The sequence below is a fragment of the Episyrphus balteatus genome, chromosome 2 (assembly GCF_945859705.1).
Source record: "Episyrphus balteatus chromosome 2, idEpiBalt1.1, whole genome shotgun sequence".
Taxonomy (NCBI): domain Eukaryota; kingdom Metazoa; phylum Arthropoda; class Insecta; order Diptera; family Syrphidae; genus Episyrphus; species Episyrphus balteatus.
The window spans coordinates 124,653,215-124,679,043 of record NC_079135.1 but is presented as its reverse complement, the minus strand read 5'-3'; the positions used below and the strand labels follow the sequence as shown (position 1 = coordinate 124,679,043).

Below are 25,829 nucleotides of genomic sequence, written 5' to 3'. Positions count from 1 at the left end.
ACCCGATTTTTTTTTTAAACTGATGATTTTATACTCTCGGCCATAGCGAGGTATTTGTCGGAGCGGAAAATTTTCCGATTTAATACTAAGCTTATTTCGAGGTGTGGTTCCAATAGGTAAAAAATCTCCGATTCGTATAAACTCGGACAAAATTCCTCTGCGACGTAAACCTCGCTAGGGCGATTTCAGTAGCTTTTCTCCTTTTTCCGGTTTTTGAAACTTTTTCTGAAAAATTATCTGAATTCTCCTCTTAAAAATAAAAAAACAATATTAATGTTATTTATATTTAATTGTTTATTATTGAAATTTCCTTTTAAAATTCATATAATTATTAAATATTATCAAGACTTAGTACAATATAATTTCATTTTAATTACACTTCAATCTCTTCAAAAAATATGTCTGCGCCTGCAACTCCAAATCAGTCAATTTCCTTACAGTTGGTCCCAACTGATCAACATGATCCTTATAACCCGATCCAGAATTTAAATTCTTCTGACCATAAACAACTTTGCCATCAAAATCATTCTGTGGTACCTTAACATCTTTATTAACTTGTGTAATAGTAACATTCAAATGTTCCTCAATTTCACCCAATAAATTCTTTTCATTATACCAAATACAACAACCTCCATTATCAGTTAAATTTGTATTTTTACATTTTCGTCCTCGAGATGGACACCATTCACCATGATACCAAACTTTCTCCGGTACTGTCGATACCAAACTTATAGCCAAACCCATTCGTTCAGCACGACCAACTCTTCCAATTCTATGAACATAACTCGATTTTTCATCGGGCAAAGTTACATTAATCATGAATGGAAGACCTGTTATATCCAATCCTCTAGCTGCGACATCAGTACAAATAAGGAATTTACATTCCTGCTTTTTAAAGGTTTCCAAATTTGCCTTCCTTTCGAATGGCTTACGATCACCATGAAGACAAACACAAGAGTACTTTTGTCCACCACGTTGTTTCAAATATCTTTCCAAATTGTCACAATCGAGTTTGGTTCGACAAAATATAATAGCTCTATCCATGTTATGCTCGTCTATGGCACGAATACAATATTCCCCTTTGAGGATTTTAATAGCCTCCGAGTAAGTCTCGGGAGTTTGTTTCGACGGATGTGCTCCATCTCTCTCATGAACACCATCAGTTTGTATACGTTGCCTCAAACTACCCCAAGAGTTATCTCTCTGAGGATCCACCATGCAAACAACATGATGAACAGTCTCCGGAACTGCATCTTCCCCCTTCAAATCCACCCAAGTTGGAAAATGCATCAATTTATCTGCCATTTTCTTTACTTCAAAGGCATGGAGAGTAGCCGAACAGACAACCATTTGTAATCGTCGCCCGTCGAAGGTAATCTTTGGGATTTGTTTATGGAGACGGTCAATTAAGTCTCCATAACCCTGTTTCAAAAGACCATCAGCTTCGTCGAGAACAAAGAATCTACAATGAGTCAATTGGACAAAGCCACTACTAATCATCTCCTCCAATCGACCAGGTGTACCCACAACAATATGAACACCCTGCTGAAGGACACTCCTCTGCTGTTCCAATTTAACCCCACCAATCAAAAGCAACGACTTGACCAAAGGATCTTTCAAGTGTTTCTTGAACTTTTCAATCTGATCATAAGTCTGTTCGGCCAACTCACGACTTGGCTCAATGACAATAGCCTGTGGAGCATTTGGCTGTGGCTTGGAATTAGCCGAATTGCTATCGGGAGTAGCTAAAGGATTCGCTTTGGTATTGCGTTCGTCAGCTCTGCAAACGGCAATGAAACCTTGAGGAATTGCGTGTTTAAAATCGGTTTTACCAAAATTAAACATCATTTCGGCATTTTTCAAAACAACAGCCGGATAAAAAGTTTCCTTTTTAACGTGATCACCTATTTTAAAAGCCAATCCTAATGGTTTCCCATTTTTGGTATAGCTTATTTCGAATTTGTCCAAATCCAAACAACAACCGATAACATCTTGAATGCCAAAGGCTTCTCCATAATCGTCAAATTGTCGATTATTTGACTTTTTGCCAGTTCCACCAAAACCATAGCCAAATCGATCAGTGCCCAGATCTAAATTGGCTTGGGTTGTGGACCAGCCAACACGACAAAGTCCTTCGTCGGTGACAGTGGCTTCAAAATAATACTTTCCAGAGCCTTTTACTCCCGTTGTAGCTCTAGAACCATGCCATTCTTTGAATTCTCTCGATTGACAACGAGTTCCATCGGGAGTTACAGCTAAAGCTGAACCACGATCGAAAAATGACATTGTCCATGGAGCGACTGCTCCAGCTGCCCCAGATTTTGTACCTTTACCTTCGGCAATGTCACGTAAAGTTTCCCATACAATTTGTAAAATTGGCAAACAGAATGCACCAGTTTTGCCAGAGCCAGTTTCGGCTGCCATTAATACATCGCCACCTCCTAGAATTAGAGGGATTGCTTCAGCTTGAACGTCGGTGGGGAGTGTCCATTCCATTTCTTCGATAGCTTTGGCTATTTCAGGGAGAACACCAAATTCTTCGAAGGCAGTCATGGTTGGAGATTATTTTTTTTTTTATTTTTATTAAAAAGTATTTGATTTTATGAAATATTTGATAATTTTACGGACAAAATATCGACGGCAAGGATTTTCGAGTTGTTTCTTTTCTTTTCTGTTTTTAGAAAATACACGCCGGTGAAAGCATTCAGGCAAGTGTTTGTTTGACATTTGGATAATCTGTGGCTAATGGCTGTGTTCAGCTAAATAAAGAATATGTGTGCGTTCAAAAATGTAATAAATTGTGAAAGGGGGAGTTTTTGTTTTCTAGGATTTTGTAAGGCCCGATAGTCAGTTATTACAAGAAGCCTCAAGAGGCGCTACTCTTTTTAAACATAATGAGTGCAAAAGAGAAAAAAGATGAAAGAAAAAATTATCCGACCGGAGAATCGTGGCCGTGAGTCCGAGACTCTTTTTTGACGTTTCTTTTTCCACTTTTTCTTTTTTCAACATTTCTTTTTGCTTCTTGGTGCAATACAACAACAACAAATTTTAAATCAAATAAGAAGTGTGAAATTTGAGTCCTTGACTCAAGAGGCATCGTGTAATAGAACGCGCCTCACAGAATGATTATCAAAAGAAAATTCGAAAGAAAGAGTCAAGCCTCTTGAGGCTTAGTGTAATAGCTGACATTCAACATACCTACTTTTAAAGCAAAGTCGTGGGTTCATAGAGGTTTGCATTTTTTGTTCAAGCATTGTACGATGCTCATGCGAAACGAAAAAAACCGATATTTAATTCGTTTTGTTGTTGCTTTAAAACTTATTTTCTGATGTTTTTTCTTGAATTTTTTTTATTTGTATTTTTATTATTTTTACTTTACTATAACCCTCTGTCGGTACACGGGTGCGAATTCGGCAGGACAAAAAATGAAAAGTGGTCACAGAAAAGTTTCTTTATAAGGGTGAAAATGCATTTTTTTTTGGAATTATGAATTCAGTATTCGAATTCCTTGGAAAATTCTACATCAATTTCATATATGATTCTCCATAAAATAGTGAGACCGAAAAAAGTTCTAGCGCCATGAAAAAGTATAAACCAAATTCGCAAAAAAGAGGTGTGCCTACAGAGAGATAATGCACTCGATGATATTTTTTCGTTAACATGTTCGCTGTTGACTTTGGAGACTTCAAAATTTATCGTTTCGCTTCATCAGCATTCTAGGCTTAAAACTTAAATAAACAAGTCAATAAACTTAAATGCCATTTTCCTCCAGTGTCTACGTTCTGTAACTCTCGCATCGTGAAATTTTTCGCATGAAACACGCAAATCGAAACAAAAATAATGTGAATCGACCAAAAATCATTTTCTCACATTCGCTTGTTTCTATAAACAAAATTTTCTCGACTTGAAACATTTCGGAATAAAAATTCTTGAAAGATTGGAAAAATGTGATATGTGAATAAAACTGCAACCATCTGCAGGAAGACCTCTGTAATGGCTAAAACAGATGTGCGGCACATCTGCATGCATCGCTTCATGCAGCGCTGCACCCAAAATACATGTGCATACTTTTTATATTTTTGATGCCAATTTCTGTCAAAAAAAATTGACAACCGCTTTTTTATTTATTTATTTATTTTTTTTAATGCTAAAAAGTAAACTATTCAGAATCAAAAATGGATATAAACGATCAAGGCCCTGGACGCGATTCATATACAGTGAGAACGAGAGGGAACCTCATGGCTTTTTCAACAAACTTTTTTTGATAATTAAAAGTGAAGACCATGACCAGTTCCGGAAAGCAACCCGTATGGGAAGGCCATTTTTAGCTGTTTGTCACAAGCTATTAACTTGTGGATTACCTGTGAAGGAAAATCCTATGCAATTTCGGAAATGCGCTAAAATGATTTGTATAAGACCAGTCGCTTCTTCTAATGCAATCCAAAACGCGTCTGAAACGCGTCCAAAACGCGTCCAAAACGCGTACAAAACGCCTCCAAACGCGTCTGAAAGGCTCAAGTGAAAGCTAAAAAAAAGTCTTGAAGAAAATAATGTTTCTCCATTTTTTTTACCGTAGCGAAAATGAAACTCTATTTCGTGTCTTAAGGTGTAGAATAATTGGGCTCGATATGGCTTTTCCGTACAAACATAATTCAATTTAAAAAAAAATATATTCAATTTTTTCAAACTCAATAACATAACCGTTATAGCCGCCATCATTGTTTGTCGTTTTTCTAATACAACAACCAAAAACACATTTTAACCGATTTGAATCGGTTATTTCTGCTAGCTTACATAAATATCCATTTGCTTCTTTTACCACTGTTTAACATTCTTATAACAGCCTGACTACAACAACTTCAAGTTTCACTGTTGCGCACCTTTTTGTTTCAGGTACTCGTTGTTGTCATCACCACCGTTGTTAATAAAAATTTACTTTTGCATGTTGTTTGTGTGCTCTTGTTGCTTTGTGATAAAATTTGTTCCCAACACAAACTTCAGTCGATCAACGATACTTCGCGAGTTTAGACGCAACACGCGGGTAAATTTATTTTTTGTCCCTCCAAATAGAAAGATATACAAAACAAACTTTTTGTCGTCGTTACGATTGCCGTCGCCGCCACAGTGCGCTCCCCCTTTTACCATAGTTTCGAAATATTTGTCTTGTTATTTTTTGTAGTTGTTGTTATTTTTCAAAGGTTACCAACCACACTCGCACTATAGACAGTCACTATCTGCAGCGCACGTTTTGTTTACCAACAAGGTTGGCGTGTACAATTTTCCGCGCATACCATAGACTACTACGGGTAACCCGTAGTAACTGTTGTTTCATTGCGGTTTTATATTATATTTGGATGTGAATTATTTAAAGTGAAAAAAATATAATTAACATAAATTTAAATAAAAACCGGAACAAACAACAATAATTGTTGTGTGTCAAAGAAAATTTAGAACGAAACATAGATAAATTAAATCACTCTCTTGTGGATATAATTTTTACACACAAAAGTAAGTTAACTTCAAACTTAAAGCTGACTTTTAATTCTGTTCTGCATTGTGTGTGAACCTTAACATGATTAAATGTCATTTTTTTCTATTGCAATTCTGACCCAATTTTAAAAATGACGTTATTGTCGGTTATTCTCTGAACGAAACATAGATAAATTAAATCACTCTCTTGTGGATATAATTTTTACACACAAAAGTAAGTTAACTTTAAAGCTGACATTAATTGTGTTCTGCATTGTGTGTGAACCTTAACATGATTAAATGTCATTTTTTCTATTGCAATTCTGACCCAATTTTAAAAATGACGTTATTTTGCAGTTATATTCTCAGGGAGCACATTATTAACTCACAGTAGAGCTACCTTATAATCCGATATTCTTAAAATACCTGTTCGGCGATGGTTGCACTTAAATGCTTTGTTGTTGGTCATTATTAGGATTTGATTATGATGCGATTACCTATACCTTTTATCGTTTTTATTCTTTTTATTATTTTATTTTCCTGCTTTTTATGGCTCTGCGGCTTGTCTATAGAAAGACTTAAAAGGGCAATATGGGTAGGAACCAGCTATGAGTAGGTTTTTAGTCATAATAAAAAGAATATTATCGATTTGGTAATAATAAACTGACAGAAAGGGAGAGGATTTCTTAAGCCAGTTTCAAGGAATTTTATTTCAAAAAATTCCAATCCTTGTTTTGGGGGATTAAAAAAAAAATAAAACTTACGACGCAGTTTGGTAGATTATTGTAAACACATTCCTAAGTCGAGATGAGAATGCCTGAGAAATGAGTGTAGCTTATGGAATGAATTGTTCTTGTTTTTATAATTTATTGTTTTCGTATGTGTCATCTAAGAGAAGGTGCGAATGCGAAGGAGTGGCTCAGAAATAGATGTTTTTTTTTTTTAATAAATCGATTTTATTAAAGAAGGATTCAAGTTTGATACCTATTACGCAGCAAGAACTTGTTTGGATAAGTTTTCGAAGTAAGACCGAGAGGTTTTGAGGAATATTTTGTTTAAAATTCAGTTTTGTGACAAAATGACCTTTACTCGTATTTGATACATTTGAGTGTGTGAAAGTGAGTGAGAAAGAAAAACGAAAAGTCCTCAGTACCTAACCTAATACTTTTTGAATAAAAAAGGTTTTTCAAGGGTGAATTGTGAAATATACTGGTTTTGAAAGGTTAAAACTGTGGCGTTGAAGTCATTGTTCTCTTCCGGCATTTATATCAGTGTGAAAATTTACTTTTTTGACAAAATGTCAAAATGACATTTATCTTTATACCTAAGGTGAATAAAAATTTCCCTGGGAATATTTTTGTTGTTTCAAACATGGAAACAAAAATGCTGATATCGTGAATTTCACGTGAACAAGATTCCACCCGGAAAAATTGAACTTAACTTTTCCCTTATTTTTTCAAGAAATATGTGATATTTTCTCATTTAAATTTTGGTGGCGAACAAGAAACGGTAGGTATTAAAATTCCGGACAAAAATCGGAAAATTTCGGGTGGAAAAATTTTCCACGTGAAACTCAGGATGGGGCTGAATGAAAAGCTTCTTTCAGAATTTATTGGTAGCAGCAATCAATTTTTTCAGGAGAATTAAGCTGTCATTTCATAAGATTTTCTGTTCCCTAGAAATGAATTCCGATGCGGAGATTCAGGATCGCAAAGTAAATTCCGGGAAAAAAAAACTCCTTGGAAATCAAAATTACCTTTACTTAAAAGTTATTCCTATAGATTTCAAAGTTTGATCAATAACGCACACATTTTTTTGCTTTACAAGTTAAAGAAGTTCCAAAAAATATTTAGGTTAAAGTATTTAATTGGGCACGTTCAGGAAATATTAGGGACTAGATATGTAGGCAACGTCATTTTCTGAACGGAAATAAAGGTAAATTGACTAAATTTGTTTGGATGTTTCATTATTGTCAAATATCGAAATTTACTTAAGATTTTTACAGACCGCATGGGGCAGACACCAAATTTCACTATTCTTTAATAAATAAATATTATTAATTATAACCGATAAAGCACTTTTTACTCGTTTTTCAAAAAAATAGACTTAATTTTGCTAACGTAATTCATTAATTAAAAACAATAAGCTGTCATGTTGACAAAAAAAACTTTCCTAAATGTTTAGGTAAAATTTTCTTGCCTAACTTTCCAGTCAGCTTTCCAAAAAATTACCTAAATTGGAAGGATTTTTTTGACAGTTGACCAATCAGAGAGCGAGAAATTACCTAAATATTTAGGGCCTAACGTTTCTGAACCTGCCCATTTTCAAAACGTTTTCAAATACCACTGATCAAATGTTCTCGGGTAAAATGTCATACTGGTATGCCATTTGCTTACGTTGAGTTGGCGGGGCCTCAGGGCAAGAATAAATTTTGTGATCCTTTATTTGGGGCCCCTTTGATATAGAAAGTTAGAAAAAGTAAAAAAAAGTACGTATACGCCATACTTTTATTTTTTTTTTACCCCAGATTATATGTTGGTCGCTAAGATCTTCCAAGTAATATTTTTTGTGGTCCTATGATAATATACATAACAATTTTACTTTCAAAAAAGTTATTTATTTTTTGGCGGCGACTGAGGTAATAGTATATCTTCGCTGTAGTTCTAATACCTCGTAACCCCGAAAAGTCTATTTTTCAGGAAAGGCAAAAAACTAAGTATAAAATGTATGACGCTCAATACAAATGATCTGGATTTGATTAAGCGAAGCTCTGAAAATATCGATGTTAGGCAAACAGGGTCTTTTCTATTACATCCGGATTTTTTTCAACAATATAATTGCATCAGTTACGAGGTATTAGAACTACAGCGACGATATAGTTTTTTTTTAGATGAATATAATGTGGCTTATTCTATCTTATATTTTATATTTTTGCTTCGTTACTTTTTACTTGCGATATAGGTACTATATATCAAGTTATGCATTCGTACAAAAAAAAAAAGTTGAGATAACATTTTTCCATGACATTACCATGGTAGACAATGCCAAAAAAGTGGGTCCCGGAAGTCCGTCTGTCTGTCTGTCTGTCTGTCTGTCAGTCTGTCTGTCAGTCTGTCTGTCTGTCTGTCTGTATAAGGACCTGCAGCCTAAACGGATGGACCGATTAATGTCAAACTTGGTATGTAGCGTTATTTGGCGACTCTCCAGAGGGGTTTTTGGAATTAATTTTTTTGGACCAAAAATAACGGTACTTGTCATATACCGATTTTAGTAAAATTGAAATATCTCAAAAACGGCTCCAACGATTTTGTTTAAAAAATTCAAATGTTGGTTTCAAGCTAAGGTCTATATTTTAATGAAAAAATTTTTTTTTGAAAATCATTATTAACGGTACCTGCCATAGAACCGTTTTTTTCAAATTCGAATATCTCTGAAACTTCTTATTCGATTTCAACGAAACTTTTTGTAAAGAAGCATTTATATAATTTAAATATAAACCAAAAATTAAATTTCAAAAATAATAATTTTTGGATTTTTAAAAAAATTTTGAAAATTTTTTTTTGAAAAATCAAATTTTCGAAAACGGGACATTGAATTTTTTTGAAATTTTGTTTTTAGATGTTGATTAGTGATTTCTACAAAATGGCATACCAATTTTATTTTCAAACTTTTTTTCCAAAAAATTATTTATAAAAAATAGTTTTTTTAAAAAACGGCTCTAACGATTTTGAAAATTTTTTTTCTAAAAATACACGTTGATATATCAATCAAAACTGCATACTTGTTTTGGAGGGCAATTCAATTTCAGATTTTATTTTATTTTTTTTTTAAACGAATTTTATTTTTTTTTTTTCAAATTTCTATATAAAAAGTCTTACAAATTTAAGCAACTTTAACTCCAAGAGCAAGTTCGTGCGACCCAGTCGTGCATTTTATTTCTATAAGTTTCCTTCTTTACATTGTCTCTAGTCGGTGTCTGGGGCACCGCTCCGCTTGCCGAAATGGTGTGTACGCCCCTGTCCATTTGTGCATTAAAGTCCAAAAATACGTGACGCTAAAAGCAAATTATAGTCAACGAGCTCCTTTCCCATTTGATTGGAAAAAGTGGTGCTAACAGCTCGGCTCTATCCCCCATAGTCACAACTTGTGAGAGTCATATGATGAACAGCAGGTCACAACTCACAACAATCTTAAAAAAAAAGATTAAATATACATTAGGGGTATTCATGCAACGTTGTAAACTGTTGGTAAACCTGGTGAAATGGTAAATATGACTCTTACAAGTTCTAAGTTGTGACAGTGGGGGAGAATTGGGCTACAAAATTCAAAGTTCAGAGCTTAATTTCAGGCGGCATTCGTTGAACGCGAGGTTTAATGCTCTATGACTTTCCATCCAAAATAATGGAAAAGCTTATTCTCTCGTGTGGTTTTTCATTATTTTTGGAAATTTCACAGCATTTATGATAATGAAAAACAAAATCATAGGAAAACACAGAAAATTTGAACAAAAATCGTCACCTAAATGTGAAATAAGTTTCCTTCCATGGAGAACAAAATATACGTGTTCCAAGAGATTTCAAGCAACACGTCATATCTCAAATTCCAGTTCTATATCTCCTTTTCCTTATTCATTTGTCATGATCATGACTTTGTTACATAAGTTTGAATATTATTCTTAAAAATGAGTATTTTGACACCTAAATGTCTGTTAGAAGGAACATCCTATAACTCTTATACTGACTAATAGTCGTGAGATCATTGAAATTTTGATCTTTGTAGTTACAAATCTACCTACTTGTTAAAAGATAAATTAGGACTCATTGATTTACCTACCCACGCCCGTTAATATGCAAATTTTGCAAAAAAAAAAACAAAATACACATAATTCTTACACTTAAAACTACAAAAATACACTTTGTTCTTAAGAAAAAAAATGTTTATTGTATGTTTTTCTTTTTTATTTTTTTTTGCCAAATGATGGTTATTATTGAAATGACTCTCAAAAAGTGACGAAGCTTTTTTTTATTACTGTGCCATTTTACTGCGCAAAAAATAACTTCCTCTGAAAATGTGATCAGCATTAAAATAACGATTACAATTACCTGACCACAATCAGCACGAAGTCTACCTTAAGTCCAATTTTGGAACTTAAATTGGAGAGAACTCATTTCCAAAAATTAAAAACCCCGAAATAATAATCATAAAAAATTATATTTAAGAACGTTCCACATGCAGGTAAGAAATATAAGAAATTCCCCAAATTCTTAACAATCTTCCTTTCGTCATAATCTTTTTTGAATTTTGTCGGTACCCAAAATCATTGTGGGGATCATTAGACTCTGTCACAAAGGATATTATTTTGAATCTTATTTTATCTTACCTTGGACTCCCCATAAAAAATGCTCTCTCTGATTGTGTTAAATTTATAAAAGCATTAAGTTAGTTCTGTTACTTTTATTTTTGTTGTTGTTGTTTATTTTGCTTGTGATGTGGACTTACCGCTTGACTGCACAAAGACAGAAAGATGTCTCGTTCGGGTCAATGATTTTTTACTCGAAGTGTGGGGTAATTTAAAACCTGCTATATTATATCATGGCGATGTTTATTTTTGTAAAATATTTATCAATTCAATTTATTTTTGTTATGTTCCATTTCCAGTGAATTTTGCAAAAGTTGCGGGTGTAGGATGTATGTATAGTTATTTGAATTAGGTGTTTATATGAAACATGGGGTTTTCAGATGCCAACTTAGCTGGCATAGATATTGGTAAGGTATGTATTTCATATACGATTTAGCTTTATATTATTTCGAAGCTTTGTAAAGGTTTTCCAATATAAAATTGATGACTTTAAACTTTTACTTTAAATTTACCTTAAAAAAAAGATCAAACTGTATTGATGTCAAAATATTATGACATTTTCATAATTGTAGGTAGGTACAGTTCCTTTTGAATTCATATAAATAACCCATTTCACCAGCGATTTTCAATAGAACGGACTTTCAACGAAACCAATGCAATTCCCAGAAGAGCATGGGTAGATCTAGTAGCAAATGTACTAGATCGTCTCCTCATGAGCAGTCTACTATCTCCAATAAAACACGATTAATAGCCCTGTTCCTTTGGGAGATGGCAAATTACTACCAGTAGTTTACTAGCGATTTCACTGGAACGCACTTTCAACGAATTCAATACAAATCGTATCTGCTCGGGAAGAAGAGCATAAGTAGATAATAGTACTAGATTAACCAAAACATCTACTAGCCCTGTTCCATTGGAGGTGGTAGTTTACTACTAGTAGATGTTTTGGTTAATCTATTACTATCATCTACACATGCTCTTCTTCCCGAGTAGATACGATTTGTATTGAATTCGTTGAAAGTGCGTTCCATTGAAAATACACTAGTAGTACTTTGCCACCTCCAAAAGGAGCAGGGCTACTATTAGTAGCCTACCACCTCCAATGGAACAGGGCTAATGTCTACGACCATTGGCGGTAAAAGACTACTCATGAGCAGAGATGGCAAAAATTGGATTTTTTTTGATTTCCTACATTTGTTACGTCTACTACATAAATGAGGTAGTTAACGTAGTTTAATGTAGTTAACGTAATTAAATGTAGCAGACGTAGCGCTAGACGTCAAAATGTAGTTTGAAATGCCAATTTTACCACCAAATTGTCAAAGTCTTATTCAAATCGAAATACATAGCTGTGATAGTGTAAATTTGAATAGAATATTTGAAACCAGATGGACTTGGGGTGGTTTCTTTGAAAAGGTTTTACTTTACGAAACCAAATTCTCACGAAAACACAGCTATTTTTTTTAAATATTTTTGAAATATAACGTTTTTTATGTAGTTATTGCACGTAGCAAATGTAGGTAGTACATGAAACAAATCAAGCGAGTAGTTTATTCGATTAACTACGCGTAGTTAACCGAGTAGATTACCTGACGTAATCTACTCTGCCATCTCTGCTCATGAGTAGATAACTAGTAAATCCAGTCTTCTGCTCAAGTAGATGGGAAGCTGAGTTGGTAGTACTAGATTATAATTTTCATCAACTCATCCATAGTCTACCAACTTCACAGCTAACAATGCTAACTTCACCTCAAGCTACATAGAAAATCAAGTTTACATTTACTATAATAGATCTATACTTCTTAAGCCCAAGCAGTATTGATTTCGTTTAAAGTGCGTTCCATTGAACTAGTAAAAATCTACCAATTCCTTAGGAACGGGGCTTACATACTGCCTTTTCTTAATAAATGAGTTACTAACAAAAATTTGTATGAAAAAAAAAATATAAGTAAAAAATACCAATTCATTGTATAAAGTTCCGATAAAGATGATAAGAAGGTTGAACAAAATTAATTCAGTGAACTTTACTCTATTATACAAATGTTTCTTTATCAAATCAATTTTTTTTCCGCAAGTGCAATTTAATTTGATGCCTCTAATCTAATTAATAAATAAATTGATATTGATCTTTAAAAAATTATCTTTAGGTAATTGAAACTAAAATAAAATGACAAAGCATAACAAATATAAAAGAACCAAAGAACAATGATAATTTGATCAAGTGATTCGAAAATGCACCTTGTTGCGTAAGATTTGTTAGACTACCAACATTGGAGTCTCCTTATAGAAGGCTTAAATCTTTTCCGTTTTCACGAGTCGATTTTTGCCGCAATTTCTCGTTATATACCCAATCTAAAGTCATCTAGGGCTAATCCAGCGTATATTTTCTTAATCTTTCAAAAGTGACATGAGTCAACTAATAAGGTCATCGCGTCTACAATAAACAATACATCCAACAAAAACTAACGAAATTATTTTATAATTCTAAAAACTAGGCAACCACCCGGCACTCTCATTTATATGTTCAACAGTGTCAAAGGAACAATTTTAACGACAACAACTACGGCGCCACACGTATAGTCTCCAATCCCAGATATATTGTTAGGTGTGGTCATAATTATAACAAATAATTCTAATACTAAACTGCATTTAAACTTGTACTACGCGTATATGTATAAGGCGGTAGACTACTGATGAGAAGGTATGCACTCTAATAGCTATTTCCAATTGATCGCAATTTTCAATTGAATTTCATTACAACACGGTAGTTGGAAGAACTAGATGAGTAGTATTGTTATGAATAGTCTACCACTTTAAAAATAACGCATACAAAATTCTCTCCAAAACCAAAATTTTGGACAAAATTTTGTAAGGGAGCAAAAATTGAATCTGTCATTTCAAAAACAACTTAAGTCTCAGAAAGTAACTGCTGGGCCTAAGTCATTTTTGAAATGAAAGATTCAATTTAGATTGATCAATTTACTAGGCTTAAAGTACCAAAAATATAAATCTATTACATTCTATAATCAGCGAATCAGCCACTAAATCCGTTTAGGTTAAAATGCGTTCATCAAACCTAAAATAATTTTTATAAATACATATTTTTGTTTTTAAATATCTTATCAAAAAAAAACCATTTACAATTTCTAATTAAACAATGTTTCTTCTTTCCTTTCAGAAAATTTTACGACAAAAAAAAACTAAACGAATAAATAGAAGAATTTTTCTATATACAAAACTGAACACAAAAAGTGTGTCTACCTAAAAACAAAACAACTATAAAATTATAAACAAAGCAATACCTTAACTGATTTGACAAATACCTACCTATCTGACATCAAATATCAACCGATAAAATTATTTTAAATCGAAAAAAATTAAAAAATCTCTCTGAACTCGTCTACAGATATTGCATGTTCGTGTTTTGCCATTTTCTTCCTCCGAAAAGCATAAATTAAAAACATAAAATAATACAAACACAATTTTTTATGTGTAGTGCGTTTTGAGTGCAAATATGTTTTTTACTTCATTAAATAGAAAATGAAATATGAGTGAAACTGGTTGTTCTAATTTTTATATCTCTGCGATGCTGCATAATGAATGTGACATGAATTCACCTTAATCTCCTCCACGATAGAGAAAAAAAAAAAACAAACATACCTAAAATATTTTCACTTTCGCGGTCAACTTTCTTGTTATATTGGATTTTTAAATTTTATAATCCCACTCTACGTTTTTTTTTTGTGTGTTATTTGTTTTTGTATTACAACGGTTTAACATCATCATCTAGTGAGTTGCAAAAATAACTCTCATCATAACAAAAAAAAAAAAAATGGATACGTCAACAAATTCAGATACAAGTTCCGATCAACTGTCATTTTGTTTCATACGGGTAAGTTTTGTTTGATTTTTTTTATTTTTAGTTTTGTTTGTTTTCGTATTACATATTTAAAATTCATGTTTGTCGTGTTTAGGTATTTTTTTGCTGACATATTTGGTAGTTTCACTTTCTGTCTGGTTGTGTTACTTTGGCACATTCCTATTGACAAGAGGAAAACACTATTTTGTATTGTTGTCACCACCTGCTTCCGCTTGTGTAGTTACATATTTTGACAACCAGAGAATATAAAATAAAGACTTGTAATGCAATGTGGTGTGAACTTAAAGTAAAATTCGAATAAATATAAAAAAAAACAAATGAAAAGTAAAAAAAAACTTTCCCATACCGGGAATCGAACCCGGGCCTTCTGGGTGAAAGCCAGATATCCTAGCCACTAGACCATATGGGATATAAAGTCTTGGCTGCTAGTTTTGCAACATAATGACTCAGGCATTTTTTTTTTGTTGTTTTGGAATAGATACCGTTATAGACAATAATCAAAATAGATTAAGGTCTGAAAGGCAAAATAGATAAATTTGACAAAGCCCAAAATAAAATAACGAGACCGAAAATTGCCATAATCGATTAGTGTCTCCGAAAAGAGTCAATGACTGAAACTAATATGGAAAGTCACTGTGCTTAAAATGGGAACGTGATTGTGTCAGCCAGCAAAAGAAGGTTGAAAATAAAGACAAAACAAAAAACGAGGGCAATACACCCACTTTTATGGTCCATGCATCAGCAGCAACCAGCAACAGCAAATGTTGCTTTAATTGTATAGTGTGCTGACCGTTGTCGAGTTTGGTTACAAATTAAAGCATCACGAACAAATCACGTATATTTACGTGTGTGTTGTGTCTGTCGTTTGTTGCCGCTTTTGTCTGATAGCAAAGACAATTCAGTCATTAAACCATTTAGTTGAATGAAAAATATGCATTAAATTATTTTTATTTATTCCCGCGCTATAGAAGAGTTATAGGAGGTATTTATGACATTTGATATTAAACGTCACATAGTTTAAGTTGAGGTTATGTTCAAGTTAATTATGCGCTATATGGTTACCAACTTGAAGACAGTCACTCAATTGATTTTGTGGTGAAGTTCGTGGCTACATTATATCGGTTATGTGTGTGATAATTAATAAAATAATAATATGGAATGTCTGCGTATGAAAAACTCATAAAAAGTCTGAACGCATTAAATCTTTGGTTGCGTGACGTAAACGTGACATCTCGTTGTGTCACCCCAAGGAACGCGGTCGTCGTGATGGCTGAGGGTCTTTAAAACAAATAATGACTAGTTCATGCTTTTTTTGAAAAATAAATTAAACCCAAACATGCAACCACCGACGCATGACCAAGTTCTTGATGTATGGTTGAGAATTATTCTAGAAATCGGTGCAAGAAAACATTCACTCCTTTAGGGTTTATATAGGTATTATATCCACTTATGCTGGTCAGGTAGTGGAACTATACACAAGACGCGTCCATCGTTACACATTATAACTTATAGTACCTTAGCACAAAATAAAGAAATGAAAACAAAAATCACTCGATTGTAAACAAATCTTGGCGCATCATATGAAAATAAAAAACAGGAGGGCACAGACAGAGACGTCCCGTCAGCCATAACTTGACGGCAATTAAGCAGCCAGCGTTCAAATCTGGAAAACTGACATGGGGGAGTGTTAATAAACGTGCAAGTCTCCAGAACAATATGTAGGTAGGTTAAGTTAGATTGGTAATGGTACCTACAATAAACCGACATTATTTTTTTACCTCAGGTGAATCGCCGTCGTAAAAAGAGGGTCTATGGTTTACGAATCGTTGACCTTTTTGATGATAGGTGAAGCACCTCTTTTTGAAAATACATTATATTAGTTACTGACCACAAAGACAATTGAAGATTAACCAAAACAAAAAAAAAACGCCGACTATTTTGTATAAATTGGGACAGGAGGAATTTTTAATTGACGTACCCGGCGGCCACACGAGAAAGTGCTGTGAAGCAAGTTGCCTTACCTACTCAAACATTTTAACTTTTGCTATTTGCAAGTTAACTGACAAGCAAATTTTGAAGCAGAACGTGTCAGTGGAGAAGCAAGTAATTTGACAGCTTCAAAAATTTTAAAAAGTAACAAGCAAGTTGACTTGCAAAGTTGTTTTTGATAAAGAAGCTGAGAAAATGATTACACTATTTAAGCACTTATAGCAACGATAACGTTGCTGCACTGATACTTTTTTACCACTTCAATGGAAGACAAGATTTGTTGTTTGTCTTCCGTTTCTAGTTTCCTATACCGTTAGTTACTATTTTTCTCGTAATTCCTAAGGGGGTGTGAACATTTGCCGTATTGTTGATATTTCTGGTATCTGACTTGATAAAGAATCACAACTAGAAAAGTAAATATTGAAATCTTAACCATGCAATCGGTAAATAAGATAGTAATTTATCTTATCAACATTTTGCTTTTGTATCCTTTTTTATCGATGCGATGACAAAGGGAGAATAAAAAGGAAAGTAAATAGATTTAATCTCAAAGAATGCAGCATTATTTGACGCCACACTTTAGATTACACTGGTCAACAAAATTTAACTTTTTTTTTGCCACAAGAACCAAAATATACTTTTCTAGTAGTTTTTGAGGTGCTGAATCCGAATCTGAAGTCAGAAAAATTTGATTGGCCTTCGTTTTTGAAATATTACCGTTAGAAAATGTCAAAAAACGTAATTTTGGCTGTTTTCGAGGTTCTGTTTTTATGTGGGGTAATTCATTAAAAACAAATTTGTAACGGTTATTATAAGAACATATATTCTTCTTTCAAAAACTGTTTAAATTTTCCCGATATCTCTTTTATTGCTCGAGATATCTTAAGTTTCATTTAATAAGTCAAAGAGAAACTAAACTTAATCTAAAGTTTAAGTCACTGGTCACAGAATTTTTGCCACAAGAACCAAAATATACTTTTCTGAAGGTTTTCGAGTTGCTGAACTCAAATCCGCAATCGGAAAAATTCTATTAGCCTCCGTTCTTGAAATATAACCGTTATAAAAAAAACCCTTTTTTGCATTTTATAACGGTAATATTTTAAGAACGAAGGCTAATAGAATTTTTCTGATTGTGGATTCGAGTTCAGCAACCCAAAAACCTTCAGAAAAGTATATTTTGATTCTTGTGGCAAAAAAAGTGTAATTTGGTTGGCCAGTGTTGTTCCTGATTCAAAGACAGCTACTTAAATTTTAAATATCTCGGGCTATAAAAGAAATATCGGAAAGATTAAAACATTTTTTGAAAGAATAAAACTAGCTCTTAAAAGCACCGTTACAAATTTATTCACAATTAATTACTCCACATAAAAACATAACCTCGAAAACAGCCAAAATTACGTTTTTTGACATTTTCTAACGGTTATATTTCAAAAATGAAGGCCAATCAAATTTTTCTGACTTCAGATTCGACTTCAGCACCCCAAAAACTACTAGAAAAGTATATTTTGGTTCTTGTGGCAAAAACCTTGTTGACCAGTGTTATTTGTTTACATTCGTTTGTTTACAAACAACTTCATGATACATTATCACAAATGAAGAACTTTTGTTATTCTAACTTAATTTAAAATAGTTTAATAAAAAAAAGAGAAAATATTATAAAAGTTGATCTTACGTAAATATTCTTAAAATAGTTTGATTTTGTGCTGAACACACTTATTCCATTAAAACATAACTAAAATAGGTGTGTTCTATTAACTGCGTTTCATTATAGATGTGTTCCATTGGAGTAGATAGTTTACTCATGAGTAGATGATTAGGAGATCTAGTACTACATGATCTTCTGATCGAGTATATAGAATGTGTCATGATTAGACTACCACCTCCAAAGGAGTGAGGCTATTGGAGGTGGTAAACTACTCATGAGTAGATGATCTAGTATATATATTACTTACATCTTATCTCATCTCATGCTCTTCTGTATAAATAAATGATATTTATGATAACTCAAAACCTTAATCTAGATTTAGAACAGTGGATTTACTAATAGCTGTCTTTTATATTCCTTATAATCTACATCAGATCATTGTATTTATTAGCGTTTCAAAGACAAAGTGAAATTCTACTTTGCTGTAAAGCAAATAAATAAAGATTTTGACCTTTTCCTTAATTTGTATCGTTTTTTTAACTATTCCTTTGGCTTTTAATTTTTTAATAAGCAAGTAAGGGGTGTCGCACAGGGTTCCCAGGTTTTCAAAATAAAAATCCCCTTTATTTAACACCAAAACGTTTATTTTTCCCCTTTTTCGTAAAAAAAATCCCCTTTTTTCCAGAAAAAAATGCAAGTATTTATTTTTAAAAAAATGTTGTATTTAAATTTTTTTTAAACATATTAAGTTTGTATTTAATTTTTAATTTATTCATAAAAATAAAAACTTTATAATGGACATAAGTAAATAAAAAAATTAACAAAAATGAAGCTCAAAATACATATTTCATTTTCAAATAAAACAAGTAGTTCCATACTTCATAAATTTTATTTGAGGGTAAATCTAAAATATCAGTGCTAATGTAATAAAAAATGGATATTATTTTCTATATACATATATTTAATGTAATTTTGTAAATCATAGAGTATTTATGCCGATTAAGGCAGGCTTTTTTAACAACGATCTCTTAAAAATGTATAAGTATTTTTTTTACTTTTATTTTTTTTACTGCCGCGGCTGCTGGCTGAAAATTTCGTTTGATATACCCAAAAAAGTACTGATTCCCTTAATGAAATATTTTGAGGAGTTAATTAAAAAATGGAAGGGTGTGAAAAAAAATGTGAGTGCTAAATCCACGTTCCAAATAAAATTTATTTCTTATCTAGGTCAAGTTTTCTCAATACGTGATTTTTCTAAAGAATCTTAAAATTATTCATTTTACTCTCGTTTTTAAACAACTTCCTACACAAATTTTATTTTGATTTTGGGAAATTAAAACGTGATGACTTATCGATAACTCAAAATACACTAAAAGTAATTTTTCATTTAGTACTATTAATCTGTTGCTTATTTTCATCTTCCTTGAAACCACTCATATCCCAACCAATGCTTTTGGAGGCTTTTTTAGTTCCTACTTTCCTAGTCTGAACAATGACCTTCAGATAAAATGTCTCACGCTATACACAGAGAAAAATAGACCACATAAAATAGAACAAAAACAATAAGATTTCTCTATGGTTTTCATCCAAGAAGGAAACCTTATTAAAACAATCGGGTTTTCCTTATTGTTTTAAAATCTGCAAAAAAATAAAAAAAAACGATGACCAGGCTGGGAATCGAACTGGAGACTTCAAATCATTAGTCGCCCACCTTACCACCTGAACCAACCTGCCATGAAATTATTGATCGCGATTTTTGTTCTAGTGCTAAGTTGCAAAAAAAATCAACTTTTCAGTCAAATTTTAATAAGATTTTCTCTTTAAAAATAATAAGAAATCTCCTTAAAAAAAACCTTATTAATCGTTGATTTTAATAAGATTTCCTTATGAAATGTATGGACGGTAAAACAATATGGCAATCTGTTAGTTTTTAGCGGGTCATATTTTTCTCTGTGTACCTACTGATCTAGCCCTGGCCTTAAACTAACCTTAGGTCGCATTGTTAGAAGTAGTTAATGGTTGGAAAGGTAAATGGCGCCCAACGCGGGACTGATTTATAAAAAGTCTTCTTCAATTGGAGTAAATTTTTATATAAAAAAAAAAAACAAATAGAGACTAGAAATGCTGGCTCAAATAACCACGACTCTCATCATAGGGAGCAAACTTTTTACTTTGAATATTATTAATGAAGCTTCTCTGCTCTTTTTTATTAAATATCAAAAATAGAGTTCAATTTTTCTTGCAAAGAAAGTTTTGATAAATCATTAAAACCAATTTGGCTAATCTGCTACTGCTTATTCCTTTTTTTTTCTTCTTATAATCTTCTCTCGGGCGCTAAACAAGTCATCATTTTTTTTACCACTCTCACTTGTTAGAAACTTCAAAAAATAAACTAACAAAAACACCTGCGATTAGATCGGCACCGCACCACCACGCAAAAATCAACTACGTATAAAAATGTCTCCATTTTCCCCTCGAATTTAAAACACTACTCTTCCACCCTCCGCATGACGTGCCATTCCGTCGTGGTAATTAATGCGTTGTAAATGCTAAGATCTAAAATATTCACGCAATTTACTATGGCGATGATCTTTGCCACCTGACAGCATCCTGTCCACAAAAGTAAGAATCTTTTGACTCTATTTGCACCAATCCAATGTTGTTTGTATATTGAACAAAAATATCTTTTAAGCGGCACCGTGCGGCAGCAATTTAACTTTCTCCTTCGATTCAAAAGTATAGTAATCCTCCTCCCAGCAAAAAAAAAAAAAAAACACAAAAACACTGAAAGTGCTAAACTTGTCGATCGAATGGATGATATTTCGAGTTTTTTTTTTTTCTTCTTTTTCATCGGATTTGTATTGCCTTGAAGCTTAAAGTATAGTTTTGCTGTGTGTGATCCAATCTGACTCCGAAGAGTATTCCCCCATCAATGTGGCGGCAGTAATGTCTTTAAATGATAATCATCTCGAGGCTTGTGAAGATTTTCTACTGCGCCTTTGTAAATATCTATCTCGAAAGATTCTTTTTTTTTTCTTTTTGTTTTATTTCTCAAAGTGAAACGATATTCCATCCAACCCAGAGAAGATTAAGAGATGAAAAAAATAGGCGCAAACTCGCAGCCAGTAGAGAAACTCAAACGAAGCGAAGATCTTTATTTTTTTTTTTTTGCATACGGCCTCACCTATATTTTATTTTCCATACAAAATGTATCTCATAGATACTTTAGACTCGTGTGTCTTATGTTTGCGGAAAGTGTAAAATATTTCGCACTCCATATGTGTGTGCAGATCGGAATTTTTACATTTCCCTTTTTTTTCTTCGCCTTCAAAATGTCACTCGTTTTGTTGACTGCGAATATTGGAAAACATGGATTTTCACTTTAACTACCTGTTGCAGAGGTTCCAACTATTTTCTATAATAAAAAAAGTTAAAATTGAAGAAAAAAAACTTAGGAAACAGCTCTAAATGATCTATGGACATCTATGGATTGGTCGTGATGTTGTTGTTGAGAAAAAGTGGACTCAAGCTCAGATTGCTGAAGAAGTTGGTGCATAAATTAGCTTTTCTTCTTCTCATCAAGTTGTTGTTGTTTTTTTTTTTCTCATTTTTTTTTAGAAAGAAACTCCTCTTCTTTTCATTGAAAGTATAGAAAGATATGTTGTCTTACAAGTTAGTATGGTCTTGATTCCCTGGCTTTTATAAAAATGACTTATTTATCATAATGCAGTAGGAAATGGAGAAAGAAAAGTGTGTAGGCCGGTGTTAAAAAAAAATATCCACAGTTTTCATTTGGTTTTTCTTTCTAAATTTTTTTTTTATTTTTTGAATAATTATACACACTTGGATGTTTTCTTTAATGATTCGACTCATTTGCATTAAGTACATTTACCATGCTACTTACTTCTTTTCATTTCTCATCTTATCAAGACATTATTTTATAATGTAAAGCAGATCATTTTTCTTCTTTTTTTTTTGAATATCAGATGGAATTTAAAGAAATCTTTTGCGTATAAACAAGATTTTTATGCTTTGATAAGTTTTTGATTTAATTTAATAACTTGGAATAAATTTATTCATAAATATTTTTATTTATACATATACATAAATACATTAGGTACCTTGACATATAACACGAATGGCAAATGGTTAGTTGAAACAAGGACCTGATTTGAATTAAATATTAGAAAATTTAAAGTAACCCATTTGTCACTGACAAATAACTAACATACATATTGTTTCTTACTTTCTCTGTAGGTCAGGTTTAGGCTTCTTGTCACACCAATTTTTGTTCGTTTTATTTTATAAATACTGTCAGCAGTCAATGCATGAACGGATTTTCTAAAAATTTGGTACAGATAATTTTGAAAGTTGTTTTGTAATGTTTTACTCCTTATCTTATGAATTCTTCATCTATTACTAGATATTAACTTATTAAAGATACATAAAATACTTGACTTTGTTTTAATAGGAAATTCATTTGATTAATGGGCGTGATAGATTCATATTTTTGTGAGAGGCAAAATGATGCGTTTGATCTTTAGTATCCCTTGAACAATGAAAAAATTAAAAATCCCTGTAACAATTGTGACAAGTAAAAGTTTCGGTGGACACTCAAAATTTGTTTGAGGTTTTTTTTTTTAGTTTAAGCCAGTGCGCAGCTGAAGCGAAACGAAAAATTTTCCAGTCTCCAAGGCTGACAGTGAAAATGATAATGAAACAATGGGCACGTTCAGGAAATATAAAGGGTCCAGAGGAAAAACAGCACAAGTCCATTCCAACTCATTTCGAGAAAAACGCATTTTAAAATATTGTTCTCCATACAACTTAGTACTAAAAGCACACAATTTATTTATTTTTTCAGCAAGGCTTAAATTTGTTTATAAAAGTAAGGATGCCATCAGATAGCGCTCAGTAAATACTACAAGACCTCATCATTAGTTTATTTTATGCAAAAATTCGACATGTTTTGTTTTCCCCCTTGACTCATAGGATATTTCCACATCAAAAAGTCATTTTCGAAAAAAATATCGCTTAATACATTCTTACGGGAAGGTATCGATAATAATTATAACCGATAATGTACTTTTACTCGTTTTTCACACAAATAGATTTAATTCTGTTAACGCAATTCTGTAATTAAAAACAATCAGCTGTCATGTTGACAAAAAAAACCTTTCCTAAATTTTGAGGGAAAATTTTCTTGCCTAAAATAAAAAATTACCTAAATTGGAAGGATTTAATTTGACAATTGACCAATCAAAGACAGAGAAATTACCTAAATATTGGGTTCTTAACATTTCTGAATGTGCCCACTATAATCGATTGTAATGTCAAAGTTAAAATTAAAAAAATTACAAAACAAATTAAATTCAACAGAAAATACCAGTAAATGAGCCTTAAAACACAAAAAATAAATTAAAAATGAAAAAAACCTTTAACACAACACAAGTCTATTCGATCATTAAAAATGCCCAGAAGTGACAAATGATTGAAAACACTCTAATTTTTCTCTAGAGCTACGCACTGAAATGCGAAAAGCATAACGAAATCTTTCGTTCAAAATTAAAAAAAATGCTCACTTATGGTACCTGCATTTCATGATAAGTGAAACACTCATAACTTGTTTGATCAGTCTGTCAAATTTGTGGATGAAAGATGATTGTCCATGTAAGCTTTTAATTTGAAAGAACACAAAACAATCAAATGTTAAAGTACAAACGACAAAGTGCAAAATGTGTATGATGCGGGTCACTGTGTCGTATACGTACTATGTTTTTTTAATATTATAATTTTTTAATCAAATTCTATTAAGATGTTTGGAAAGAATGATAGTAAATATCATGTGCAAAATGAATGGAGTCCCATTATAGTCACCACCACAGATGAAAGCCATGGATAATTATATGTTTTATCAAAGTTTTATATGCATTTAAAAAAAAATTCCATAATATTAAAAATACTAGAAATATAAATATGTACGTATTGCACATGCATGCATACATTACATTATTCCTTTTAAGATAACATCTTTGATTTTCTTTAAATATGCCATATGAAATTTCCATTTCACTGACATTCTTTCGATATAAAAATAACGTAATGGGCCGGTTTTCTAATGATTACATTTATATCACTGCATGTTGCTACTTTCATGCAAGTTAAGAACCACTTGCAAATGATAACTCTCACTTGCATACCAGTTGCTAATAGAAGAGATAATTTAAAAGAACTTTTCATCAACTATTAAGTTGCATTTTTTGACAGAAATAAATAAAGTATTTGATAAGAATTACCGTTTCACTCTCAAAGTGTTTTTCATTAAAGAGTTTATGTTAGAAGTTTTTCTTCACTTATCTTCTCAAAACTTGAATACAATTTTGTATTTATGGTCATAACTGATTTTGTAATGCTGTGCGCTTGTGTTGTTAAACGGACACTTAAGGCGCCTTATAACTGATTTTTATAACAGTATTACTAAATTCAACATTTTAATAAATCTATCACGCGTTAAAAATAAATATGTTTTATATTATTACTTCGGATTTGTATGCGACTTAAGTAAATTTTCTCCTCAGCAAAAAGGTTTCATAATAGAAATTGGCGTCGAAATAGCTAAAAACCTCTTCATTTCAAGGCAAACTTTAAACGAGGAGTGCCAATGATGATAATGTTTTATTCGTGTCTAACAAATAAATTCCAACACTCATCTTGATTTGCTTATTTCAATGCCAAATCAATGCAAATTTTTTTTTTCTCGATATGGTTATTTTTTACGACTATTTATTTTATTTAATGTTTTGTAACCAACAGTGTTTAAACTGTTCCTGCCTTTGACAAATATAACTTTTTGTTGATAGGTATTTTTTAATAAATCGTGTCTTAATTGATGTTCCGCATTTTACAACGGAAGCTTTGTTCAAGTCCAAAAGTTATTTTATAAAATCAAAATAAATGTCCTATTCAACAATAACAACAACAACAATAAAAAAAAATGTCCATAAAAACCTTATGCATTTGGACTTGTCTATTTGGAGCGCACTAGTTATGAGTTCCGTCTTTGGGTTTAAGGCCTGTTTATATCGATATATACCTTCCTTTAAAAAAAATAGTTGAACAAGACCAAGACTTTTTTTGTTGTTGTTGTTATATCTTCTATTGGTCGTTTATGACCAAAGATGATTGTACGCGCACGCATCCGTGTTGTGTTTTCTCCCTGAAGTTGGACAGCTCAACATGGGACTCTTCATCAATAGGTATAAATGTTGTTGGCTTCTGTATTGTGTGCCTCTATGAGGAATTACATTGGTCTTTCCGGGTGCGTATAAGAGCTATCAGCTGCGTGTATATTGTACATGAAGTTTTTTTGCTGGCATGCTCAACTTTATTTTGCTTCTTTTTTTTACTTTATTTTATAGTGAAAACTTGGAAGATGCATTTCTTTTCTTTAACAAGTTGTTGTTGTTGGGGCAGTTTGTCTTGGTTTT

General features: G+C 32.3%; 2 protein-coding genes and 1 non-coding gene across 4 annotated transcripts in view; 1 reads left to right on the top strand and 2 right to left on the bottom strand.

The window, feature by feature from the left end:
* Nucleotides 1-270: 270 nt before the first annotated feature.
* LOC129910947 (ATP-dependent RNA helicase Ddx1) lies at nt 271-2,692 on the bottom strand. The gene has a single exon (XM_055988553.1). It carries the CDS (start codon nt 2,551-2,553, stop codon nt 370-372), a length of 2,184 nt encoding a protein of 727 aa, XP_055844528.1. The 5' UTR covers nt 2,554-2,692; the 3' UTR covers nt 271-369.
* An 11,885-nt stretch (nt 2,693-14,577) lies between these two features.
* LOC129908172 (rhophilin-2-A) overlaps nt 14,578-25,829 on the top strand; it is a 93,192-nt gene continuing 81,940 nt past the window's right edge. For both annotated transcript variants that reach the window (XM_055984519.1, XM_055984520.1), the window contains exon 1: nt 14,578-14,720. In XM_055984519.1, coding sequence (XP_055840494.1) covers nt 14,661-14,720 — 60 coding nt within the window. In that variant the 5' untranslated portion in view covers nt 14,578-14,660. The remainder of the gene's footprint in view (nt 14,721-25,829) is intronic.
* Nucleotides 15,046-15,117, bottom strand: Trnae-uuc (transfer RNA glutamic acid (anticodon UUC)). Its single transcript has one exon. It is a non-coding gene; the product is annotated as a tRNA-Glu (tRNA).